This window comes from Callospermophilus lateralis, chromosome 19, assembly GCF_048772815.1.
Source record: "Callospermophilus lateralis isolate mCalLat2 chromosome 19, mCalLat2.hap1, whole genome shotgun sequence".
In the NCBI taxonomy this organism is placed as follows: Eukaryota; Metazoa; Chordata; class Mammalia; order Rodentia; family Sciuridae; genus Callospermophilus; species Callospermophilus lateralis.
The window spans coordinates 33,150,161-33,174,678 of record NC_135323.1 but is presented as its reverse complement, the minus strand read 5'-3'; the positions used below and the strand labels follow the sequence as shown (position 1 = coordinate 33,174,678).

The 24,518-nt window shown below is 42.0% G+C and overlaps 2 protein-coding genes across 2 annotated transcripts in view; both read left to right on the top strand.

Moving 5' to 3' along the window:
• Pms2 (PMS1 homolog 2, mismatch repair system component) overlaps positions 1-6,989 on the top strand; it is a 34,108-nt gene extending 27,119 nt beyond the window's left edge. Inside the window, exons 12-16 of the mRNA XM_076839753.1 lie at positions 138-305; positions 2,829-2,929; positions 3,139-3,308; positions 5,289-6,680; positions 6,886-6,989. Coding sequence (XP_076695868.1) covers positions 138-305; positions 2,829-2,929; positions 3,139-3,308; positions 5,289-5,432 — 583 coding nt within the window. The 3' untranslated portion in view covers positions 5,433-6,680; positions 6,886-6,989. The remainder of the gene's footprint in view (positions 1-137; positions 306-2,828; positions 2,930-3,138; positions 3,309-5,288; positions 6,681-6,885) is intronic.
• A 1,732-nt stretch (positions 6,990-8,721) lies between these two features.
• The window catches only part of Rsph10b (radial spoke head 10 homolog B), a 49,685-nt gene continuing 33,888 nt past the window's right edge, over positions 8,722-24,518 (top strand). The window contains exons 1-6 of the mRNA XM_076840540.1: positions 8,722-9,047; positions 13,177-13,252; positions 18,213-18,281; positions 19,831-20,004; positions 23,521-23,606; positions 24,227-24,347. Coding sequence (XP_076696655.1) covers positions 8,794-9,047; positions 13,177-13,252; positions 18,213-18,281; positions 19,831-20,004; positions 23,521-23,606; positions 24,227-24,347 — 780 coding nt within the window. The 5' untranslated portion in view covers positions 8,722-8,793. The remainder of the gene's footprint in view (positions 9,048-13,176; positions 13,253-18,212; positions 18,282-19,830; positions 20,005-23,520; positions 23,607-24,226; positions 24,348-24,518) is intronic.

Genomic DNA, 24,518 nt, shown 5'->3' with positions numbered 1-24,518 from the left:
CAAATTATGAAAGTCTGTGAATAATGTCATCTCTGGGAAGTTGGATGAATGAATAATCAGTGTTATCTGTAGAAAGTGGGATTGTAATCATAAAATAATCTATAAGATTTCTTATAATGAATGTTTTCTTAATGCAGTAAAACAATGTTTGCAGAGATGGAGGTCCTTGGTCAATTTAACTTGGGATTTATAATAACCAAACTGAAGGAGGACATCTTCCTCGTGGACCAGCATGCCGCTGACGAGAAGTACAACTTCGAGATGCTGCAGCAGCACACTGTTCTCCAGGCTCAGAGGCTCATTGCGTAAGTTCACATAGAGTCCAAGATTTTCACTGCTATTTTCCCAGTTCTTCCCCTCATTTAAGATTGAAGAACTTATAAGTGTCTGCTTATGTGCATGTTAGTCTTTGCCATGGACATCCATGCAGCAGTTTTACACTTTTTATGTAGTACTAGTCCTGGCTGTCATTTCTTAGGTGCTTATCATGTGCCGGGGACTATTGAAGCAATTTGCATGCACTGGTTTATTTAATCCTCACAAACCTACAAGACACTTACTGTTTCCATCACTATTTCACAGGTGACAAAACTGAAGCCCACACAGAGATGCTAAAAAACCTGCTAGAGGGCACTTAGCTGATGTGTTCCTTAGGTATTAGAATTTTTTTGCTTTTCGACGCTGGGGATGTGGCTCAGGCGGTAGCACGCTCGCCTGGCATGCGTGCGGCCCGGGTTTGATCCTCAACATCACATACAAACAAAGATGTTGTGTCCGCCGAAAACTAAAAAATAAATATTAAAGATATTCCCTCGTTCTCTCTCTCTCTCTCTCTCTCGCTCTCGCTCTCTCTTTAAAAAAAAAAAAGAATTTCTTAGCTTTTCAAAAATGTGGCTCACTGGTTGGCCAAAAAATTATTTTGGTGAAGAGCAACTGATAGTTCACAGTATTCATAGTTACAGTGCAGAAGGGTTGTGTGTTCAGAAAGGCAGCAGAGTGTGCAGCTCAGTCTACCCGTGTAGCAGATCAGTTTCAGTGGCTTGTTGCAGTGGCTTATTGCTGAAGAAGTCAGCACTTCTCTCCCCTGTGTCAAGTTTGAATGTTTTCAGTGACCACCATTCAAGGGGCTGTGATGGTTGTCATGTAAACCAGCAGGTTTGTCTTAAGCGGGGTTACGAGAGGTCACTGATTTCATTTGGGAAATAAAACTATATAGATAAATGAACTCAGACTACAAGGGGTAGATGGGGCATAGAGAAACATCCCCCCAAATAGTCCTCAGCTGGGAAAGTGTGTCCAGCTTACTGAATGCTCCATTTCCCATGGAACGCATTAATCCTTTTCATTTTCCGCAGGAGTAAGTGGTAATGGTGAAGATATTTGGTGAGCTGCTTTATAATGTGTACATATTTCTGCTTGTTTCACGGGATCTTTTGACATTTTGCATAAATGTGCAACATCACAAGTTAAACTAGATAATCACAGGCCACTTTGGGTTCCACATGGATCACACTTCAAGATTAAAGGATAAAGACTAAAATTCCTTCCTAGCCTATGAGACCCTGCACAGTTTGCCATTGATGAACTCTTTAGCATTTTCTATTTTCCCTTCTTATTTTCTTGAGCCACTCTGGCTTTATCCTGGCCATCCTGATTAATTCAGCCATGGAATTCATTGAGAAGAATGAAATGTGTCTTTTTTTTTTAAATATATTTTGTTATACATGGACACAATACTTTTGTTTTATTTATTTACTTTTAAGCGATGCTGAGGATTCGAACACAGTGCTTCACATGTGCTAGGCAAGCATGTACCACTAAGCTACAATCCCAGCCCTGACGTGTGTCTTTACCTGTGGTGCTGGGAGCATGAGCAGTCCTTTGGAGTGCCTTTGCACAGATGGTTCTCTCTGCTGGGAACACTCATCCCATACCTACCTCTCTCCCTTTACCTGATTTGCCCTCCTTGTCCTCATAGCTCAGCTTTTCCCCTGACCTTAGAGCCAAGGCCCACTTGCTGTATGCTCTTTTGGCACTGGATGTCTTTTCTTCCCTATCTCACTGTTGTTTGTAGTTATAATTGATTTGACTGTCTGTTTAGTGTCTGTCTTTCTCACTAATATAAGAGACCGAGTCTCTGTTTGCTCACCAGACTATTTCCTGTGTTCAGCAGTGTTGTCTTATTATGAATCCAGTAGGAGAAGATGAGTGGATAAGAAATGCAGGCAGAGGAGGGAGCAGGATAGCAAAATTCTTGTTCATGTTCATTGTTTTCAAATGATCTTTATTGTGAAGTGGAAATGTTGGCATAGTTTTATCCTTAAGGAGAAGATCTGAAAAAAGACCTGGTCCCTGGGATAGGATGGCAGATTGAGGAGAAAGCAAACTACTTTTGTATTTTCACATTAAATTTTAATATGAACTTTATAAGAAAAAGAAAACTAAAAGAAATAGAGCAGGAGGTTTTTGTGATGAATAGTGGAAAGGTCCAGAGCTGAATAATGTTATATCATTTTTTGAAAGTTAGTATATGATATTAATGTTTCACTCTCTTTTTTTTTTTTTTTTTGGTACTGGGGATTGAACTTGACCACTGAGCCACATCCCCAGCCCTATTTTGTATTTTATTTAGAGACAGGGTCTCACTGAGTTGCTTAGTGCCTTACCATTGCTGAGGCTGGCTTTGAACTTGTGATCCTTCTGCCTCAGCCTCCTGAGCCGCTGGGATTTCAGGCATACAACCACATCCAGCTTAATGTTTCACTTTCATTTCTGCTTTATGGGTAAATGTTGATGTCAAGTTACAGTGTGAATCTCCTGTTTTTCAGACCTCAGACCCTCAATTTAACTGCTGTCAATGAAGCTGTCCTGATAGAAAATCTGGAAATATTCAGAAAGAATGGCTTTGATTTTGTCATTGATGAAGATGGTAAGTTAGTAATCAGGACTACCAAATTGTGGTATTTTTTTAAGAGCTGGGAACAGTCTTTGACATTATTTAATCAGTTTATTAATTTTGTAAAAGGTGCAAAGGCTTCCCAAGAAGCATTTTGTGTCTTCAGATGTTCCTTTGCAGTAGTACTCAAATAATGGATATTTCTCAAATAATGGATTTTTCTCAAACTTTTATTCTTTTAGCTCCAGTCACCGAAAGAGCTAAGTTGATTTCCTTGCCAACCAGTAAAAACTGGACTTTTGGACCCCAAGATATAGATGAGCTGATCTTTATGCTGAGTGACAGCCCTGGGGTCATGTGCCGGCCATCCCGAGTCAGGCAGATGTTTGCCTCCAGAGCCTGTCGGAAGTCTGTAAGTACAGAAAGCTCCACTGCGGGGCATGGTGGGTCTGCTCATGCCCGTGGTCTTAGGAAATTCTCAGTTCAGCTCCTGATTGGGTCAGTGTTGTTGAATGTCTTCATGATCGCCACAGAACACGTTATGCCAAGATCATCTCTATTAGTACAACATACCAGCCAGCAGGTCTGTGTTATCTTTGACCTCTAATTCACGCCTATTGCCCTTTTTCCACATAGTTAAGCAGTATTCTGCCTTGGGGCTTTTGTTGGCCCTAGCATGGTCAGCTCTGCATGCACCTTGCCTGTCCATGGTCCTTGTGGGTAATAGCAACAGCAACTTTGGTTGAGAAAGGTTTGCTGCTGCCAGGCCAAAACCATGCCATCTATGCTCCTGTGGAGTCATTGAGTCACAGGTGTTCCACAGTGGCCATTGTTGTGTCCCTGCTGTTGCCTAGATCTATAGTGGAAATAGTAGCAATGGCTAGGGATTAACCTGATGATGTCCAAGTCCAGTAAATGGCTGTGTCACTTTGTCACATTCCTTATTTATTCAGCATATATTCCTTGAGCCCACTTTGTGACCAACCTTGTTCCAGATGTGAGGACACAGAGGTAACTAGGCTGGTGAGGTCCCTGCTCATGTGGAGCTGATTGTTTCATGGGGAGAAATAAACAAAAATACATGACACCTTAGATGTGAGTGCTGTAAAGAAATTCCCATAGTGGTTGGGATAGGGAACAACCAGAGGAATGAGATGAACAGGTGAGACAGGCAGTCAGGGAATGGCTGTGTGAGCTGCTACCTTGGGTAAGAACTTTCTGGTTAGAAGAAATAGCAAATCCAAAGGTTTAGGGTGTTTGAATAGGTCCAGAGGCTGGTCCATGTGCTTTGAGAGGGACATGTGGAAGCAAAGCTGTGAGGTGTGCTGGGTCTGGAGTCAAGAAGGAGGTGGAATTTCAGGGGAGTGTGTGGAACATTGGATGGGGGTGGAGTGCTTGGGAAGGGCTAGAGCATCTAGGGAGCAGGCAGGGTGAAGAGCACTGCTGTAGACATGCTGTGTGTGAGGTCCCATGTGACTCTAAGCCAGGTGTCTGAAAACAGTGCATCGGTGAGTCTTGGGCTCCAGGGAAGTGTCAGAGCTGCTGATCAGACGGGTAGAATTCATAGCTGTGAGACTGGATGAAATTACTCCAGGGAAGAGTTTAATTAGAAGAGGACTCAGAATCTGATAGGTGTTTGTTTGATGAAGATCTAACACTGACCTTCCAACCCTGGAGTCTGAGTGAGTGACTGAGCAGGACAGGCACTTTACCTCTCTGTCTTCACGGCTGAAGACCCTAGAACCATAGAACATCAGCTTTATTTTTGCCCTGGAGTTTGCATCCTGATGCATCTCTTCTTCCTCTGCCCCTTGTGCCTGCCCCCTTGGGCTCTCTTCTTTCACTGCCTGCCCAGGAGGCCTATGCTATGCCCTGCTCATCCTTCCAGCCCCTTCTGTGCTCCAGCTGTGCTGGCCCTCTCTAGCTCCACAACCACTCCACCTGTTCCGCTCCATCCCTTCTTCTACTCTTCCCTCTGCCTGGGTCTGCCCCTCAGCTCTTCACGTGGCCTGGCTCCCTCCCATCTGCACAGCCCCATGTGTGGTACTCATCCTGCTTCTCTGTTAACTTGTTTATTGTTTGTCTGCCTCCAGCCTAGAAGGTCCCTGTGGTGCCACAGTAGGGCCATTGCAGTTGCCCTAGTGAAAGGTGAGGGTGGCTGGAGCAGACAGGGTGGAGCTGCTGAGAGTGGTTGGGTTCTGGAGGGGCTGGGTTGGTGTCTCAAGGAGAGGTGGTACTGCCATGCTGGAGCTGCCCTAGACCCACCAAAAGGCAGAGGGCTGAGATAGCAGAAGGGGGCGTCTTTGGGGAAGTTTATTGTAGAGAAGAGTGCTTCTGAAGAGTATTGTAACAAAGACCAGTAAAACTCTACACCATTGTGTCTTGTACTCAGGTGATGATTGGCACCGCTCTTAACACAAGCGAGATGAAGAAGCTCATTACCCACATGGGTGAGATGGACCACCCCTGGAACTGTCCCCATGGAAGGCCAACCATGAGGCACATTGCCAATCTGGATGTCATTTCTCAGAACTGACACTTGTCATTTTCTTTGTAGATTTTATTGAAAGACAGGGTCTTAAGTAACACTTTTTGTTTCAAAATTAACCTGCTACTTTAAAAAAAATGTACCAGATCCACTTAAAAATGATCTTAAGCCAGGTGTTGGTGATGTGCTCCTGTTGTCCCAACTACTCAGGAAGCTGAGGCAGGAGATTGCTTGAGCCTAGGAGTTCCAACCCAACCTAGAAAACATATTTGAGACCCTGTCTCAAAAAAAAAAAAAAAAAGACTTGAGAATCTTTCAAACCATGTGGAGCGTTGCTTGCAATTTTTTTTTTTGTTCTGCATTTGAATGTATATGTGTATACAGGCAAGAACTTATTTTACAAAAATAAGAATACTTTGGAAGTTACCTAGGCCTCGGTTCGGCTGGAGGTATTTTAGTCTGCAGCTTTCCACCCTCAGTGATCATTAAATTCATTTTGGTTGAAATTCATTAGCTTAAGATTATGGTTCTTTTGGGTTAGTTATTCTCAACCCTAATGCATTTTAAATTTAAAAAAGAACTAATCACAAAAATGCAAAGAGAATTCTCTGCTTGGCTAAAACAAATGACTGAATGAGGATGGTGTTGCTATTTTTAAGTGCTCCCAGTGCAGCAAGCATTTGGAAACTGCTGTTCTAGGCAGAGGGAAAGAAAAGATTTTGATATTTCTGTACCTTCATACTGTGATTTGGTTTCCTTGGGATGTGAACTGCAGGTGTTTCCTTCATGGGCTCTCCCCATTTGAACTGTTGCCAAAAATGGAAGTAAAAATGCCTTTTTTTTTTTTTTTTACTTTACTTTTACTATGGATTCCAAATGTTGGTAGGGGTACAGTGATGACAAGTATGAGCAACGCACTGCCACCCCTTTCCCCAGAGAGTGGCCTCTTAGGAGAGCAGGCCTCCAAAGTATAGCATTCCTCAGATGTAACCAGACAGTAGTCATTGCATTCAATGTGCCAAGCTGTATACTGATTGTGTTTCTGCATGATCTCATTTAATATCCACAAGAACTCTACGAATTGGGAATTGCTTTAGGCATTATGATGCCCCACCAAGATGGCTGGGTCCTAATCCTCAGAGTGTGGGATGTCATCTTGCATGGCAAAAGGAACTCTGCAGAGTTTTTAAGTTAAATTAGCCCAGTCTCTCACAGGAGACTTCAGAGTAGAGACCACCCTCCCAGCTCCAGCTGGTCAGGGAGATGCAGTGTTGGTGATTTTGAAGATGGAAGAAGGCTACACTAGGGGCTGGGGATGTGGCTGAAGCGGTAGCGCGCTCGCCTGGCATGCGTGCGGCCCAGGTTCGATCCTCAGCACCTCAGATCAGGATCTGAGCTGATCCTCAGCACCACGTACAAAGATGTTGTGTCTGCTGAAAACTAAAAAATAAATATTAAAAATTCTCTCTCTCTTTAAAAAAAAAAAAAAAAAAAAAAGAAGGCTACACTAGCTAAGGCATCACTAGAAGTGGAAAAAGACAAGAAAATTAATTCTTCCCTGGAACCTCCAGAAAGACCAACCCTCGCGGACTAACTTATAGAACTGTAAGATAATAAACTTATTGTTTTAAGCCACTGTGTTTGTGGTGATTTGTTTAAAAAGGCAGCAATGGAAAACTGATGCCTGTTTCTTAGTGAAGAAACCTGTGGAGAAGCCAAGAAGTCGTGCAGGGCATTTACCAAAGCCAGGAAAACTCAGGCCAAATGCGTCCAGCTCCAGCACTTTTTCCTCCTGCCTTAAGGACCAGAATGGGCTGCTCAGCGGATTTGCAGTGGCGGCCCCTTTAAGGGGGAGGGGCCTAGCGTGTGGCAACGTGGTTGCCGGGAGACGGACCTAGTTCCGGGACGCGGGACGCGTGCCCCTGCGCCACTTCTGGGTCTGCGGCGCCCTGGGCGTCTGAGCAGTGAGTACCCGGGGGACCCCTGCGTACCATAATAGTATAAGGACCTGGTCGGGTGTTTCCTCAGCCTCCTAGGATCTTAGCATGTGCGTGATGGGCGAGGGACCTGAGGCAGGGCAGAGCAACGCTGGACCCAAGGCTCAGAAAACGGGGTTTGCAACTGAAGCTGCTGCTTAAGCCTAGGACAGAGGGGCTTTAATAGAAAACACTGTGAAAAATGAAGTTAATTTGTAGTTTGAATTTCACTGATAGAGGACAGTAGGCCTGTAAAGATCCGGATGAGAGCAGTTTGGGCTGGACTGCTAAGGATGGTTTTGCTGAGGCAATAATTGGGGTCCAGGGAAAGAGCAATGTGGGTTTTGAAGGCAGAGAGAAGCCTGGAGGTGGGATTGAACTGGCCAAGTGGGGTCCAGAGGATGCCATCAGATAGAGTCCCTCACATTGTAGAATGCATGAGCAGAGGCCTGACTCCCAGGACATGTCTGTGTGTCCTTACTAGTGGACTAGGATGTTTCTGGTGGGGCCAGTTTGGGAGGGTAATGAAAACTGTGGCTTTGGAACCCTGCCCTTCTCAGCCTTGAGATTTTTGGACATATTGTTGGCATATATTTTCTCCTCTGGCCTGTAAGAGGTGATATTGTTACAGGGAGTAGGTAGCCAGGGATTTCAAGTTCAAAAAAGGAAAAGTAACTATTTAAAATAATCAATCCATTTATCAACTGCTCTGTATCCTGTAAGAGATTTTTCTGTGCATCATCTCATTTAATCTTTGTGGTGAGACAAGTTATTGTTATTTCTTTTTGATATCCAAGAAAAGGAAATTAAGCAACTTACTTAAAGTCATAGAGCTGATAAAGTGAGATGCAGGGCCTACCCCAACTCTTGAACGCTTCACAATGCTCACATTAGGAGAGGGGCTCTTAACGTATGATTTGACAGCATGTAAGATCTTAGGGACTAGGTAGTCATTTTTAAAAATGTTAACACATGGATGCAATATTTTTATTTTGTATATTTACTTTTATGTGGTTCTGAGAATCGAACCCAGTGCCTTACACGTGGGAGGCAAGTGCTCTACTGCTGAGCCACACTCCAGCCACCAGGTAGTCATTTTTGCGTATAGGATTATCCTTATTGCGGTACTAATAGAAAAATAAAGCATGTTAGCTGGGGTTCCAGTGCTAAAAATTTCAGGAACCACCAGTGTGATGTTGAGATTGTATTTTTTTTTTAATTAAAAAAAACCTAGTGATACTTGTAATTATTTTTTCAGGTTTTAGGAGAATGATAATGATACTGTTATAAGGCTAAGTTTTTATAAGTGAGACTTCCAAGTATTTAGAGGCATAATTTTTATTTTTCAGATAAAACTCATCAGGCTTTAAAACAGATATCAACTGAAGGACCCATTGGATATTTATATATAAACTCTAGGACTTCCAAAGGCAATGGTGAAAGAAAAGAAAAAAGCAGACAAAAAAGGAGATAAGTCAGCCCATTCTCCCTCTTCTGGCTCAGAGTTTCCAGAGTTTTCCAAGCAAGATGGCAGTGCTCTTAGGCAAGAACCGCCCCCAAGTGGCATCCAGGCACTGGAATTGCCACTTAAGGAACCATTACCCAAAAGAGAGTCTAAAGCTCTTCAACAGAGTGAAGATGCCACTCAGTATGAAGAACCCATTCTGACCAAACTCATAGTGGAAAGGTGACTTTCACAGGGCGGGGCAGGATTGAATGCTGTGAATCAGGTGTTTCTCAAAAGTGTGCTTCACTGCAAGCGTGTGAATCCTCACACATTTTTATGATCATCACATAATTGTTCCACCTCTGAAAACCATTCTTTAGGCTCTGTCTTTGTGTGATCCTTTTTGTGGTGCTGGCTTTGCCCCATTGAGGTTTCTGGGGGCTGCCTTTTCCAGACTCCCTTTTCTATCACTTTTATGTCCTCTCTAAGGCAATCTCTTCTCTCATTGTAGCTTTACCTAACATCTCCCTGGATGACTGTATAAAAACTACTTTCTTTAGTTCTTTTCTAGAATTTCAGATTCAAATTTTTTCTTATATATTTTTTTATACCTTTACTTTATTTATTTTTTATGTGGTGCTGAGGATTGAACCCAGGGCCTCGTACATGCTGGGCAAGCACTCTACCGCTGAGCCTCAACCTCAGCCCCATCAGATTCAAATTTTTAACTTCCTCCAAACTCCCCTGTCCAGAAGTACAGACTGCAGGACTTAAGATGAGTCCGGCTTTGAGTCTTGGCTCTGTGACATTGACCCCATCCATCCTAGAGTCTTGCTGAGCCTCAGGTCCTCAATTGGGGAATATGAGAATACCCACCTTAGCAGGCTGCTGGGAATGTCATTCTTTTTCTTTTAGTAGTACCCTTCTCCATTGTTCCTATTTCTGTAATGGCAACACAATCTTCCACAGTCTTCCTGGCCTACACAGCAGAACTGTCCTCCCCGTGCCTGTCACATTTCTTTTCCCCCCACTCTTCTCTCCTTAGTCATTTCCCTCGGCATAGACCTCATTCCTTCTTGTCAGAGTGATCTGACATTTCCTAGACTGCTTCCAGTGCCTCTCCTGAGGCCTCCTGTTTAGATTTACCTTCCCAATGCAGGGCTGTCTACATTTCTCCCTGTACTAGTTAACCACCACTGTGTAACAGATATCCCAAACTTGGCAGCTTACAGCTACCTCCTGTGGTTTCTGGGTTCAGGATTCCCACAGCTGAGGTCTCCTGAGGTTGCAGTTGAGGTGTTGACCCTGGATGCTGTCATGTGAAGGCATGACAGCCTGCATATCTGCTTTCAAAGGAGTTCACTCCTATGGCTGTTGACAGGAAGCCTGACCTCATTTCCTGATTACATGGTCCATTCTCTGTAGGGCCTCTGAGTTCCTGACAGGGCACCTGATTTTCCTTAGAGAGAGTGATCTAAAGGCAGAAGCTACAGTATGTCTTCTATGACACATTCCAAGACCCAGTCTCAGAAATCACCCTCTTGCTCTCTACAATAGCCTAGTGGTCACATAGGTCACTGGTATTCCATGTGGGTATGAATACAAGGTGAGAATCATGAGCTATGTGGAGGCTAGTCACTAAATTCCTCTTTCTTACCATTTCTTGAGTTTTTTCCCATTGAGTACAGAATGAAACCACTTAGCTCTACAGTCTGACCCCGGCCCACTTCACCCTGCCCTGCCCAACAGGGAGGTCCACCTCAATTTCCTACTGATTCCATTTGGTTCTGTTTTTGCTTCTCCAACTGCCCTGGCTGGAGTGTTTTCCCTTGTCTACCATGCGGCCAGCGCAATGGTTTCATTAATGAGGTTCTTGGCATAAAAGTTAGCTAGTGAGATCGAAATAAACACACAGACTCAGTTACCTTTTTCTATGACCAGGTCCGAGACGGCTCCCCTCTCTGGTTTCTTCTTCTAACCGCCCGGCAGGGCAGCAAGGATTACTCAGGGCTAGCAGGAGAGAGAGAGTGAGCACACCAGGGAGTAGCCTTTTATTGGGGAACAAGAAATTCAGGGGAGAATTCCATCCAATGAAGGTTGAAGGGGGCGCCGCACTCCAAGGTCAGGGTCAGTGATTGGGCCTCCGGGGTCAGTGGTCAGTTACACCCCCACACGGACAGGTTCTCTCAACAGGAGAGGGCCAGGAAAGCTCCCACACAGCCAGAGCACCTCAGACCCTAACCGGGAGTCACCCAGTCACGTGTGAGAATGGCTCCCGACACCCTTGTTTCTGGGAACAGAAACAAATCCCACCTGCTCTTTAAGGGCCAACCTTTTCAGCACTTCTTTTGTTTATTGGTGCTGTGGTTGAAACCTAGGGCCTTGTGCATGCTAAGCAAGTGCTCTGCCACCGAGCTACACCCCCAGCCCTTTGAAATTTAAAGTCCTTTAATCATAGTTACTATTTTCTGTTATGTATCACTGTACTTACTACTTTTCATTACATGCATACATATGATGTATCTGTCATTGTAATTGGGTTATTCGCCCTCAGCTTCTCTGCCTGGTTAAATTCCTCAGGAGCTGAGATGTAACCAGAACTTCACATATCTGGCCTCAGGCCCGGTAGGTGCTCAGTCAAGATTCACAATCTGCATGATGCCAGCAGCTGTTTACTCTCCACTGTGTGCCCACTCCCAGCTATAGCTGAGCACTCTAGAGGGATATTAAAAAGTATTGAACATAGTCAGTGTTGGCAGTGTAGGATTGTGTTCTCTGGTGGGCTATTTTGAGAGAAGCTCAGAGCAGTGTGTACTGAGTTGGTTTGGGAAGGTGGGGCCTGCAATTACCTTGAGACAGGAGCCATAGGATAGAGTGTCCTGACACAGCAGGGGGAGGCTCCCAACCAGAGCTCCTGGATATATATGTGCTCTGGGAGCCAGAGGGGTGTCCTTGATACCACCATATGGGGCTGTTAGGAACTCTTCCACATCCTTTATATATTTTTTAAATTTATTGTTGTTAATTCCTGAAGCTATGTATGCATCTTATGACAAGTGAAATAATTCAATATATGATAAAAAGTTAATTGTCCCCTTCCACCCTATTCCAATTCTCCTCTTCCTACCACTCTTGTTAATTATGGGTTGGGTTTTTTTTCTGGTTTTTTTTTTTTTTTTTGGAGTTTTGTTTTGGGGACGGAACCCAGGGCCTTCTGTGTGCTGGGCAAGTGCTCTATCACTGAGCTACACCCCTCCTGCTCTTATTTATTACCATAAAGTCATTTGGATTTTATAGGTAAATAATCACATAATTTTCTATTTCTTCAGCATTTACATCAGTTGTTTAAATTTCTTAACTTTTGCATTAACTAGAAATTCTAAAATGGTATTGAATAATTGGTGATAAAAGCTGGCATCTTGCTGGGCATAGTAGCACACTCCTGTAGTCCCAGCGGCTTGAGAGGCAGAGGCAGGAGGATTGCAAGTTTGAGGCCATCCTCAGCAATGGCAAGGTGCTAAGCAACTCAGTGAGATCCTATCTCTAAATAAAATACACACTAAGGCTGAGGGTGTGGCTCAGTGGTAGAGTGCCCCTGAGTTTAAAAAAAAAAACAAACTGGAATCTTGTTCATGTTCCTGAGTTGGAATTGTTTCTCATCTCTTAAAAATCATGCATGCTGTTATTTTTTCATTGGTCTATTATGTTTAAGTAGCTTTCTCATATTATGTTAGAATAATTTTTAGAAATAATTGCTAAAATTTATCAAATGTTTGGATTTTCTTTTTAGTTTGCTGATGTATTGAATTATGTTCATAAATTTTTCTGAAGTTTAATTTCCTTGGATTCTTGGAAGAAATCAAATTTGGTCACACCCATCACAGGCTCATTTGTTTTCTTCTCATTTACCCCAGGTGAACTGTGTGACAAATCACCCATTATCCTTTTGGTTCTGAACTAAAAATCTGGGCACTGTTCTTAAAACCTCCCTTTCCCAAAGCTATCTCATCAGCACACTCTGTTGTATCCATGTCCAGAATAGGTCTTTTTGCTTTTTAAATTTTAAACATTTTTATTATGGTAAAGTATACATAATATAAAATTTACAGTTTTGACCATATAAAGTGTATAATTCAATGGCATTAAGTACAGTTACGATGTTTAAATTTCATTAAATACAGTTACATCATCTGGCTCTATTTCAGAACTTGTTCATCTTCCCAAATATCCATTTAACACTAAGCCCATGTCCCCCACTCCTCCCCAAGCTCCTGGTAACCTCTACTGTATATTTCAACTATACAATTTAACCCACTGTCATATAGGTTTATTCACATCACTCATTACTTTGAGCTTTATTTCTTTGTAGCTATGAAGGAGAGAAAGTCCGAGGACTGTACGAAGGAGAAGGCTCTGCAGTCTTTCAAGGTGGTTGTACCTACCATGTGAGTCTCTGCTGGAACTTGCAGGGTGAGGAGGAAGGTGTGAGGTCTTATGTTTTAATTTGCAAGGTTTCCCAAAGATCCATTGATTCTTCAAAAGGAATTGGAAATACTTCATGCTGATTTTAGCCTGAATCTGTGCTACATTTTTAAGGTAAAATTGTGGCCCAGGGTAACTGAAATGGTCACTTTAGATTTTTTTTCCCTCTGATTTTTATCTGTTGTTCTAAGAATATCATTAAAGCAAAAACAGTTGTCACTTGGTGATCATGGAGGATTGGTTCCAGATCCCCTCAGATACCCAAATCCTGGAATGCTCAGATCCCTTATATAAAATTGTATTTGCATATATATACACACTCAGATACTTTAAATCATGTCTAGATGACTTACAATATGTAACATAAATGTTAGGTAAATGGATGTTATACTGTATCATTTAGGGAAGAGTGACAAGAAAAAAGATGTGTCTTTAGTACAGGTGCAACCACAGTAGGCCTGGCTACATAGTAGATGTCAGCATAGTAGATATCCATCTGAGGTCAGTTCCATTTACAGACTTGGAAGCCATGGACATAGAGGCCAATTGTGATGAAGAATAAAATCTCAGTATTTCCATCATTTTGCCATGAATGTTTTCCATTTGCCATGTTTCTATTAATGGATATATCATTATTTTTATGTGGCATATTACTTTCATTGGTAACATTTTGAATTTTCTTCTTCATTTGTGAATCTATTTCTGCATGGTTTTCTTTTTCTTTCTTTTGGTCCTAGGGATTTAACCTAAGGTTGCTTAACCACTGAGCTACATCCCCAGCCCTTTTTATTTTTTATTTTGAGACAGGGTCTTGCTAAGTTGCCAAGGCTGGCTTTGAACTTGTGATCTTCCTGCCTCAGCCTCCTGAGTTACTGGGGTTATAGGTGTGCACCACTATGCTCAGCTTGCTGCATGGTTTCATAAATGGTTTTACTGTGAAATATACATAGCATTATTTTAAGTGGACTGCCCAGTGGCATTAAGTATATTCATATTGTTATGCAACTATCATTATCACCCACCTCTAGATCTTTTTTGTCATTCCAAAATGACACTGAGACTGTACCCATTAAGCACTAAATCCCCATCCTCCTATTGTTTTTGATATTGTGTAGTGTTCTAATTTGCTAGTCATAACTAATTACATAGCTGTTGGATACTTTTGGAGAGCTTTTGCTTTTTTCCTTTGCAATAACACCACAATGAAGATATTTATCTATTCATTCACATGGTAATAGAAATGTGTGCTGGGGCTGGGGCTGTAACTCAGTGGCAGAGCACTTGCCTAGCATGGGTTCTATCCTCAGCACCACATAAAAATGGACAAATAAAATAAATGTATGCTGTCCATCTACAACTATAAAAATTTTTTTTAAATGTTACCAGACATTTAAAAAAATGTGTGCTTATTATAGGAGAACAAATTTCCGTAGCTGAGGCCAGAAAGTTTGAGTGTTAGTACATTGATTTTTTTTCCCCTTAACATTTGTGTTTATTTTCCTTTGTCATAAAAGCTATTCAGGAGCACCTTTTCATGACTGAATACTCTTCACTAAATGATTGCCCCCTCTGGCCTGTGTCTGCCTCCTGGCATCCATAGGGCTTCACTTATTTTGGTCAGGGTCTTCTCTCCTCTGCAGACTTTTTTTTTTTTTTTTTTTTCTTTTGGTACTAGGGATTGAACCTAGGGTGGCTTACCCACTGAGCCACATCCAAAGACCTTTTTTTGTATTTTATTTTGAGACAGGGTCTTGCCGAGTTTAGAGCCTCATTAAGGCTGGCTTGGAACTCACAATCATCCTGCTTCAGCCTTCTGAGGCGCTGGGATTACAGGTGTGCTCCACCACACCTATCTCTGCAGGCCTTTTGCAGCATTGTTTATCTAGCAGTTCACACCCCTGCTCCATCCCTGCTTCAGCTCACACCTAGGGGCTATCCTAGATTAGACCTCTTTGCTGGGAGGAATGAGACTGCCCTTCTTTCCTTCTTTCTTTCTTCCTTTCATTTTTTTGGTACCAGGGATTGAACCCAAGGATGCTTAATCACTCAGCCACATCCCCTGGCCCCCCATTTTTTTTTTTTTTATCATCTAGAAATGGTCTCGCTGAGTTGTCTAGGGCCTTGCTAAGTTGCTAAAGCTGACTTTGAACTTTGATCCTCCTGCCTCAGCCTCTCCAGCTGCTGGGATTGTAGGCATGAGCCACTTTGCCCTTGACTGCCCTTTCTGTCCCAGGTGCTCTTAGTCTATTACTAGGTATGTGCAAAGAGCATGGCTGCCTTCCCTGTCCTTCCACTGAGAGGGGAAGCAACACTCTCCATTTCCTTGGCCTATACTGCCAGCTACTTGATTTGTAAACTTGCCATGTTTTCCCAAGACCCAAATGATTTTGACAAAAAGCAATCATTGCTGGATTTTCTTTAAATTGTTTTCTGTTGGTTTTTGTTTTTGAGGTGGAGTCTCACTATTTTGCCCAGACTGACCCCAAACTCCTGGGCTCAAATAATCCTCCTGCTGCAGCCTCCTGGATAGTTGGGACTACAGGTCAACAACCCAACTTTAAAAAAATAATTATTAATACTTGTAGGGCTAGAGAGTAAATCCAGGGCCTTTCACATGCTAGGCAAATGTTCTATCACTGAGCTATACTTAGCCCTAAAAAAAAAAAAAAAATGTTTTTAGCAATGTGAGTTTCTAGTTAGATTTTTGCTCTTGGATTGGTTTAGGCCACCCCTATAAACATACTCTGTTTTGGTTTGCATCAAGGTGGCTCATGTTTCATACATCAATAGAGATTTTCAATTCCTAGAACATTGAATCCCTGAGGCCTGAGAGCGGTGTTACCATTAAGCTCTTTCCAGGTAAGGGATAGACCCAGAGACTCAGCCCCAGGCTTCAGGTGGGTGAGATCAGGCTTTGTCACATTTTCAGATCACAATTCCTAGTGTACGTGTGTGAGTATGTGTGTAAAGATAGTGAAAGCCAGCATTCTAGAAAACAGCACCCTTAGTATGTGAATACGGGCTGATTATTTTTTAGTTTTTTTAAAGTAAAAATGCTGGCTGGTGTGACACATTGAATTGATTCCATAGGACAAAACAGGATCATAGACTGCAGTATGACATTTCTGGGCTGCACTCCTGCCTGCCAGCACTGTCTATGGTGAGTTAACCTGGATTGATTCTGAAATGGATTCTTGCTGGCCAGGTTAGGGCATTAGTTCTCAAAGTGTGGTCCCTACTGCAGCACATGCATCACCTGGGAATGTTTTAGAAATGCACATTCTGGGGCTCCACTCAGACCTGCTGAGAAGTGGAGTGGGAGCCCCAAGTGTGTCCAGCAATCTGCATTTTAACAAGCCTGCAGTTAACCCCCATTCATACATAGCAGCGTCTGAGAACCTGAGTTCTGTTTTGTGCAGACACTCATTGTTTAGGCTCCCTTCACCCACCTGGCCTCTGACTAGATGATTTTCAGAAGGGTCTGGGTGTAATTTTATCATTGTTTACTCTGATTGCACTTAGACATTCAGCTATGTTGTTTTTTGTGACTATTCTTATGTGTCAACATTAGACTATACTAGCAGTGCTATAGCTGGCCTGCCATGTTCATGGGGTCTGCATCCACATATTTTGTCAACCACAGATGGAAAGTATTCTGGAAAAAAATTGTGTCTGTATTGAGCATGTATAGATATTTTTTCTTTTCATTGTTTCCTAAGTAATAGAGTTTAATAGCTGGTCACTTAGCATTTACATTGCATTAGGTATTACCAGTAATCTAGAGATTATTTAAAATATATAGAAGGGGGTTGAGACATAGTTCAGTGGTTGAGCTCAGGCTTAGTATGCATGAGGCCCTGGGTTTAATCCTCAGCACCAAGTAAATAAAATGATAGAGGGTGTGGTTAGATCACATGTACATACTCTATAATTTTATATGAAGGACTTTGGTCCTGGTGTTACCAAAAGCTTGGTCTTTGTCCACAGTGCCAATATAATAATGAAGACAAGGTTTTGAGGAAAAAAGGAAAATAAAGTTTTATTTCTCTGCTAGTAAAGGAGAAACACAGAGGACTTTTGTTCTTGAAGTTGTGAATCTCCCCCTCAGGGGAAACTGAGGGTTTTTAAAGAGGTAATTTAAAGGTTCCATTCTAGGTGTGCCCTGTCAGGGATTATAATCTACTTTAGGCGCTGAGAGGTAGCTGTGTCTTAGATCATCTTGTCCAGGTCAGTCTCAAGGTCTGAATTACTTTATTCCTCTAGTGTGTGTACTCAAAGACAGATAATGTGATCTAGGATGGGAAAAGGATAATCTTATTTTCCCTTAGGGAGGGGAAAGAGGGAGAATAAGAAAGGAAAAAAACCCTCAGTTTTAATATAAGCTGCAGTGGCAGAGCAGCAAGGTCACAGGAACCAAACTCCCATGGATACTGAGGGACAGTATATGTATACATATATGTGGCTCAGGACACACATTGGTGATTCCCAGTAAAGGAAAACGGGCAAGAACATAAAATTTATGAATGTAATAATGTCTGATATTCAGATGATGGTTGTAATTGTCTACCTAGTTAAAATAATTTTTAAAAAATTTTAAAATTTTGGGTGATAAAACCAAAAATTTTGAATTGTTTTGAACTATACTGTTTTCTAGCAACTTACACAGGCGAGGGACACTCAGATTGCCTGGTGTACGTTTTAGAGAACTGGGTATTTGGGGATCCCTCTTTAGATCCCTTTTAGGACAGGGTGGACCCCCATGCCATGCTGGCTCAGACCCTGGCTCTCATGTTGCTGCTGTGATGCCGGCATGTTTCTACAGGGAGAGAGTGACAAGGCTCCATTCTAAGTAACTGTGCCTGTGGTAGTAGGTGCTTAAAACCAAGTTTCATTCTGAGGATTTGCTGTTATTTTGTTTTGAAGGGTATGTTTTCAGAAGGATTCATGCATGGACAAGGGACTTACATTTGGGCTGACGGATTGAAGTATGAGGTAAAGCATATGATAATTACAGTTCTAAAGTGCATTTATGAAATTTCATGATCATGCCCCACAACTAGACATATTACTTTCATAAAGTAATTTAGCACAAATTTAAAACAATACACAGAATCAAAGGGTAGAGTAACTTAGTGGTGCCAGGAATTGGTGCCAGGAATTGTTGTAACTGGTTCTGTTTGTAGCTCTAGAGGTATTTTATATGTTCTTTTCATGTACAGAACACATATGTATTTATTCCCTCCTACTTTTTACAAATACAGAGTTTATTATACATTCTCTTCCATGACTTTATTTTTTAATGAGCAAACAATATCCAGACATCTAGGTCTATTTTTACTGGCTACATGTATTCCATTATCTGGATTTTACTTAACCCAACTTGCCAGGTTGTGGGGAATATGTATTTTTAAATTGACTGCTAGGACAGATTTGTTCTCCAAGAGAGTGTGCCAATTCCAACTCCCACCCACAAAGAGTGAGTGCCCAAACTGCTGTTCTAAAAATCTCCATTTCAGAGCTACTAACACAGTGGTGTGTATAAATGGTAATGAAGACATTTAAAATACAGGTATGTGATGCACTTATTCAAATAAGAGCTAATCAAGGTCAGAAACAGTCACATTTAGGCAGGAGCTGAATGGTGGGAGGCAGGCTGCAGAGGTGCAAGGAGAACAAAGGAGGGGTTCAACCTTATTGGTCTGGGGCCAGCCTTTCTGGGGGGACTCCATTCCTACACAACATCCACCTCTATCTAGTTCATGGCCAACATTCAAGATTTTTGATTCAAATGGCAATTTGGCATGGAGACCCCTCTGCTTCATTGCCTCTGGAAATTCTCAGGGGTTAAGGACTCCTCCTTCCAGGCACAGACCCCTACATCAGCCCAGTCAGATGTCTTTGTGGGTGGGGTTGGGGCTCTCACTAGAGCTCCTCAGGCAGGGAGACCAGGCGGTAGCATCTGGCTAGTGGCCAATCAGGCAGCACTGTGTTCTCTCCTCGATGATGGCAACATCCAGTAAGTTCAGATTCCTGGAAGAGAATCTGTTGGCCTAAGCCATGGTGAATAGTACTGTGCCCAGCAGACATCCCAGTCCACGCAGGGCAGATTCTCTAAAGATGTCCTGCAGTACATTGTGATGACCACAGATAGAAGGAGGAGTTTCCACTGGTGATCAATCACTGTGTCACATCTGGAGAGAACAGGGAATGAACCTACTTCTAGGCAGGCGTAAAGAATCTGAAGTCCCAAGGGCAGGGCTGGCAGCTGCCTCTTTACCATATATCACCTGCTCACCCCCTGGAGCTTTGTCTACACAGCTTTCCTCATACTTTATTCTCCCTGCACTTCCTTACAGAGGAGGATCAGGTGAGAGAGAACAGGGAATGCAGAGGAGGGAGAAGAGAGGAAGCTAGGGGCATGTCCAGCTTCCCATGGAAGAGGGGCAGGGGCAGCATCAGGGGTTTGGTCTCCAACAGCCCATAGGATAAGAGGGCCCTGCACTGCCACCTTCTCATCCCCCTTACAGACATTTTGCCTTAGGGGGATTTTGTGAAGAACATTCCTATGAACCATGGCGTGTACACTTGGCCAGATGGCAGCATGTATGAAGGGGAAGTGGTGAACGGCATGAGGAACGGATTTGGGATGTTCAAGTGCAGCACACAGCCTGTGTCCTACGTCGGCCACTGGTGCCAAGGCAAGAGACACGGGAAGGTGGGTGGAGGTACCATCTGTGCACAGGCTATGCAGACATGGTGGGTGGGAAGTGTTGGGGGTGTTCACATGACATAAAATTAACTATTTTAAAGTCACAGTTTGGTGTCACTAAGTCCATTCGTAATGTTATGCAACCATCACCACTGTCTAGTCTCAAACATTTTCATCACCCAAAAATAAAATCCCTTGCCCATTAGGTAGTTGCTCACCATTGCTGCCTTTCCATGTACCCTTGTAGTCCCTCATCTGCTTTCTGTCACTATGGGTCTGCCGGACATTTTATATAAATGGAATCATATGACATGTGACCTTTGTGTCAGGCTGCTTTCACTTGGCATGTTTTTGAGGTTCATCCATGTCCTAGCATGTGGCAGTACTTCATTCTATAATGGCTGAGTAATCTTCCATTGTAAGAATTGATCATAATGTGTCCATTCATCTGTTAATGGACATTTGGGCTATTTTCGTCTTGATTATTATGAACAATGCAGCTGTGAATATATGTGGATGGATTTGAGTACTCATATTCAATTTTGGGGGGCATTTACCCAAAAGTGGAGTTGCTAGGTCATTTGGTAACTTTATGTTTAATGTTTTAAGGACCCACCAAACTGTTTTCCACAACAGCTGCACCCCTTTATACCTCCAACAGCAATGCAGAGCATATTCATTTTTAACTACGGTTGCTATTTTTGGAATTATTGTTTTGCTTTTGTGTAGGTTGATAAAATTCAGCAATTTTTAGAATTTTAAAATCTTGTAGGTTTTAGAAAATATGTAAGAAAAGTGTACCATTATAATCCTCACTAGCTGAACATTAACAGGTTGGAAAATGTAATTTGAGAGGGTATTATTCCCAAGTCCTTGATCGTACAACATTCACCCATGGTTTCTTAAACAATGGGAGACTCTTGTTATTTCCTTTTCTTTTCCTTCCTTCCTTCTTTTTTTTTAATATTTATTTTTTAGTTGTAGTTGGATACAACACCTTTATTTTTTTATTTATATGTGGTGCTGAGGATTGAACCAAGGGCCTCATATGTGCTAGGCGAGCACTCTACCACTGAGCCCCAGCCCCAGCCCCAGCCCCTTCCTTTTCCTTCTTATACTTTATGACTGCCTACTAAGATAAGGCAAATACCCTGGTTTATTTTAAGACCCATAGAAGTAAATGTAATGAGTCTGGCACATTATTAGAAGCTCCACAGAAATCAGTGCCGGTCCCTCAAGTAGTGCTATATGAAAAAGCAGAGCACAGAAGCAGATCTGTGAACAGCTCTGAGAAACCTTGGAGAATTCTGGCTCTATGAGTCTTTTTATCTGAACAACACCGATAATTAAATTCCAGCTTCTGACCTGTTTCCAGAAGGGGCCTGGTCTGTCTGCTGTTTTCCTTTTAAGTGGAACAACCAGATGGACTAAAACCGAAGGAGTCCTTCCATGAGACATGTGCCAACTACTGGAAGTTCCCCCAAAGGCCTTGCCAAGTCCATGCACAAAGGAATATCTAGGTTTTAAGTTGAAAATGGGGCTGGAGATGTAGTTCAGCAGTAGACTACTTGCTTCAAATGTTCAAGGCCCTGGGTTTGATCCCCAGCACTTCAAATAAACAAAAAACCCAAAAGCAAAACAGAGTGAGTTTGAGAGGGATTAGGGATCTAGTCCAACCTTCTTCCTTAAGGGACACAGACCAGGAGAGTAGGAGGGGGAGGGGGTGAGCCAGGGCTGCATGGCTGCATCCACGTGACACCTGGCACCTGGCTTTCCCTCACAGGCTCTCAAAATTCCACCTCAGCCCTCCTGCTCTGTTCAGGCTTTTCTTTCTCTTACGTGATGTTATGGGTATTTCTTAAGCTCATAGCAAGTCAGTTGAGACTGGAGATTTGGAGATAGTGACTTCTAGTCAGAAGTACCTGGATGGCTTCAAGAAAGGAGCAAGGTAGCTGGATAATGAAGATTAAAAAAAAAAAACTGCTGGGCTTGTATATACAGGTCTATAATTAGCAACTCAGGAGTCTGAGGTAGGAGGATCACACGTCAGAGCCCAACTTTAGCAACTTAGACCTCAGCATCTTATTGAGAACCCTCAGCAATTTAGTCTCAAAATAAAAAAGAAGGCTGGGGATGTGGTTCAGTGGCAAAGTATCCCTGGGTTCAATCCCAAGTACTAAAATAAATAAATAAATGAAAGAGAGGGCTGGAGTTTGGCTCAGGGCTTGAACATTTGCCTGGCATGTGTGAAGCACTGGGTTCCATCCTCAGCACCACATAAAAATAAATAAAATAGAAGACATTCGGCATTTGTTTTTTAGGCATTGGCTAACTTCATTTAGCATAATCTGCTCTAATGCCATCCATTTGCCTGCAAATGCCATAATTTTATTATTTTTTAGTGCTGAGTAATATTCCATCGTGTATAAATGCCACATTTTAAAAATCCATTCATCTATTGAAGGGCATCTAGGTTGGTTCCACATTCTAGCTATTGTGAATTGTGCTGCTATAAACATTGATGTGGCTGTGTCCCTGTAAGTATATAAGGGGGGTGACTCAAAATGGGATAGGGAGGAAGAGCATGAGAAGAAGACTACCACTAAATAGAGAAGAGAGGTGGGAGGGAAAAAGAGGGAGAAGGGGAGTTGCACAGAAGATGGAAGGAGAACCTCATTGTTATACAGAATACATATATGATGTTGTAATGAGAAAAAGAAAAAAAAGTGTGTCACATTAGAGTGGATAGAGAGAAAGGATGGAGAGGAGGGGAGGAGTAGGGAAGATAGGAAGGGCAGCAGAATAGAATAGACAATATGATTGATGTATGTGCATTCCATGTATGTATTATATATCAAAATGCATTCTACTGTCATGTATGACTAAAAAAAATAAATAAATAATTTAAATATAAATAAATAAATAAATGTATTGTGTCCATCTACAACTAAAAAGAAAAATTGCTTGTGTGTATCTGTACACGTGTGTGCATGATTTGACACACACTCAGGGATAAATAGCCACGAGGTAACTAGAGGCCATTCAGCATAGATCCAAACACACTGCAGAGTGGCATGAACCATTGCCTTGCAAGAATCATCAAAGGAAGCTTACTGCATGTTGCTCATACACAGAGGCAACAAAATGGGTAAGATGTCAAAATGGGTAAAACAAAATGGCTTTGGTATGTGAAAGAGTGACCTCCAGTTATGAGGAAGGTGCACCAAAAAAATGGGGTTCTCCAGGGCTGTGACTAAGAGTTAATGAATACAATGAGTGCACTCATTCCTGCCTTAATGTGGCACTTTGTTATTAAGGGATAATTGGTTTGTGATATCTCATTCGCCCTTGCTGTGCCATTTTTGTGATTGTAAAATAGAAAATTTAATAGCTTCTGTGTCTCATGTGAAGTGTGACATTGTCTTCTGTGTAGTTTTATAAGTTTATATATTTTTTATCTTTACATTTAAAAAAGTATGTTATGAAGCTTGGAATTTTAAAACATGATATTATTCGTTTTAGGGCTCCATTTATTACAATCAGGAGGGTACCTCTTGGTACGAGGGAGATTGGGTCTACAACATCAAAAAGGGCTGGGGAATAAGATGGTAGGTATAATCACTGCCACGTTTGGGGTGTAGGTGAAAAAGTGTGTGTGGACCCAAATAACTCTCACTTAGCCTACAGATAAGGTGCAGAAATTATAGAGGATACATTTTCTGTCGAAGCAGGTGGAATATTTAAATTAATCTCAAAGTGAAGAAAACATTCCATAAAAATTTTAGAAAAATAACATTAAACATACTGATTCAGTTAGGTAGAAACTGCCTTTCTATGTTCTTTGTATTAATCATCAGTCTTCATTATTTGTTGTATGTTTTCTGAAGAATGATGACACATTTGCTTGATTTTGGATTCAGATGTAGAATCTAATATTTTACTAAAAGGATTTTTAATGTTTTAATAAAATGATTAAAATATTTAGGCACAGATATTAACTAGTCATCATATGATAGGGAATTATTTCTAAAACATGTAAAAACCTTTCTTACCTACTTTGTCACCTTAATATCAGTGGGCTTAATAAAGTGATTTATTCTGCTCCCTAAGATGATAATTTTTACTGACCACATGCCCACCTCCTGGACTTCAGCACAGTGAAGAGTGTTGGGGTCCCAGGGCTGGATTTCTGTCACTGCTTGCTGCCTGTTGGTTTATTTTGTTCCAGTTACAAATCTGGAAACATATATGAAGGCCAGTGGGAAGACAATATGCGCCACGGGGAAGGCAAGATGAGATGGCTGACGACAAATGAGGAGTATACCGGCTCCTGGGAGAGGGGAGTCCAGGTAGGACTGGGCCATCTTGGCGTGGCACACCCACAGCGATGCTGTACTCATCTTTAGCCCTGGTATTTGAATGATATTGTTCAATTATCTAAAATTTAAGCTCTGCTGAATTTATAAACTCAAAATATTCTTTACTGGTCTCAACTGTATTTTTTTTAATTGCTGTTTTAT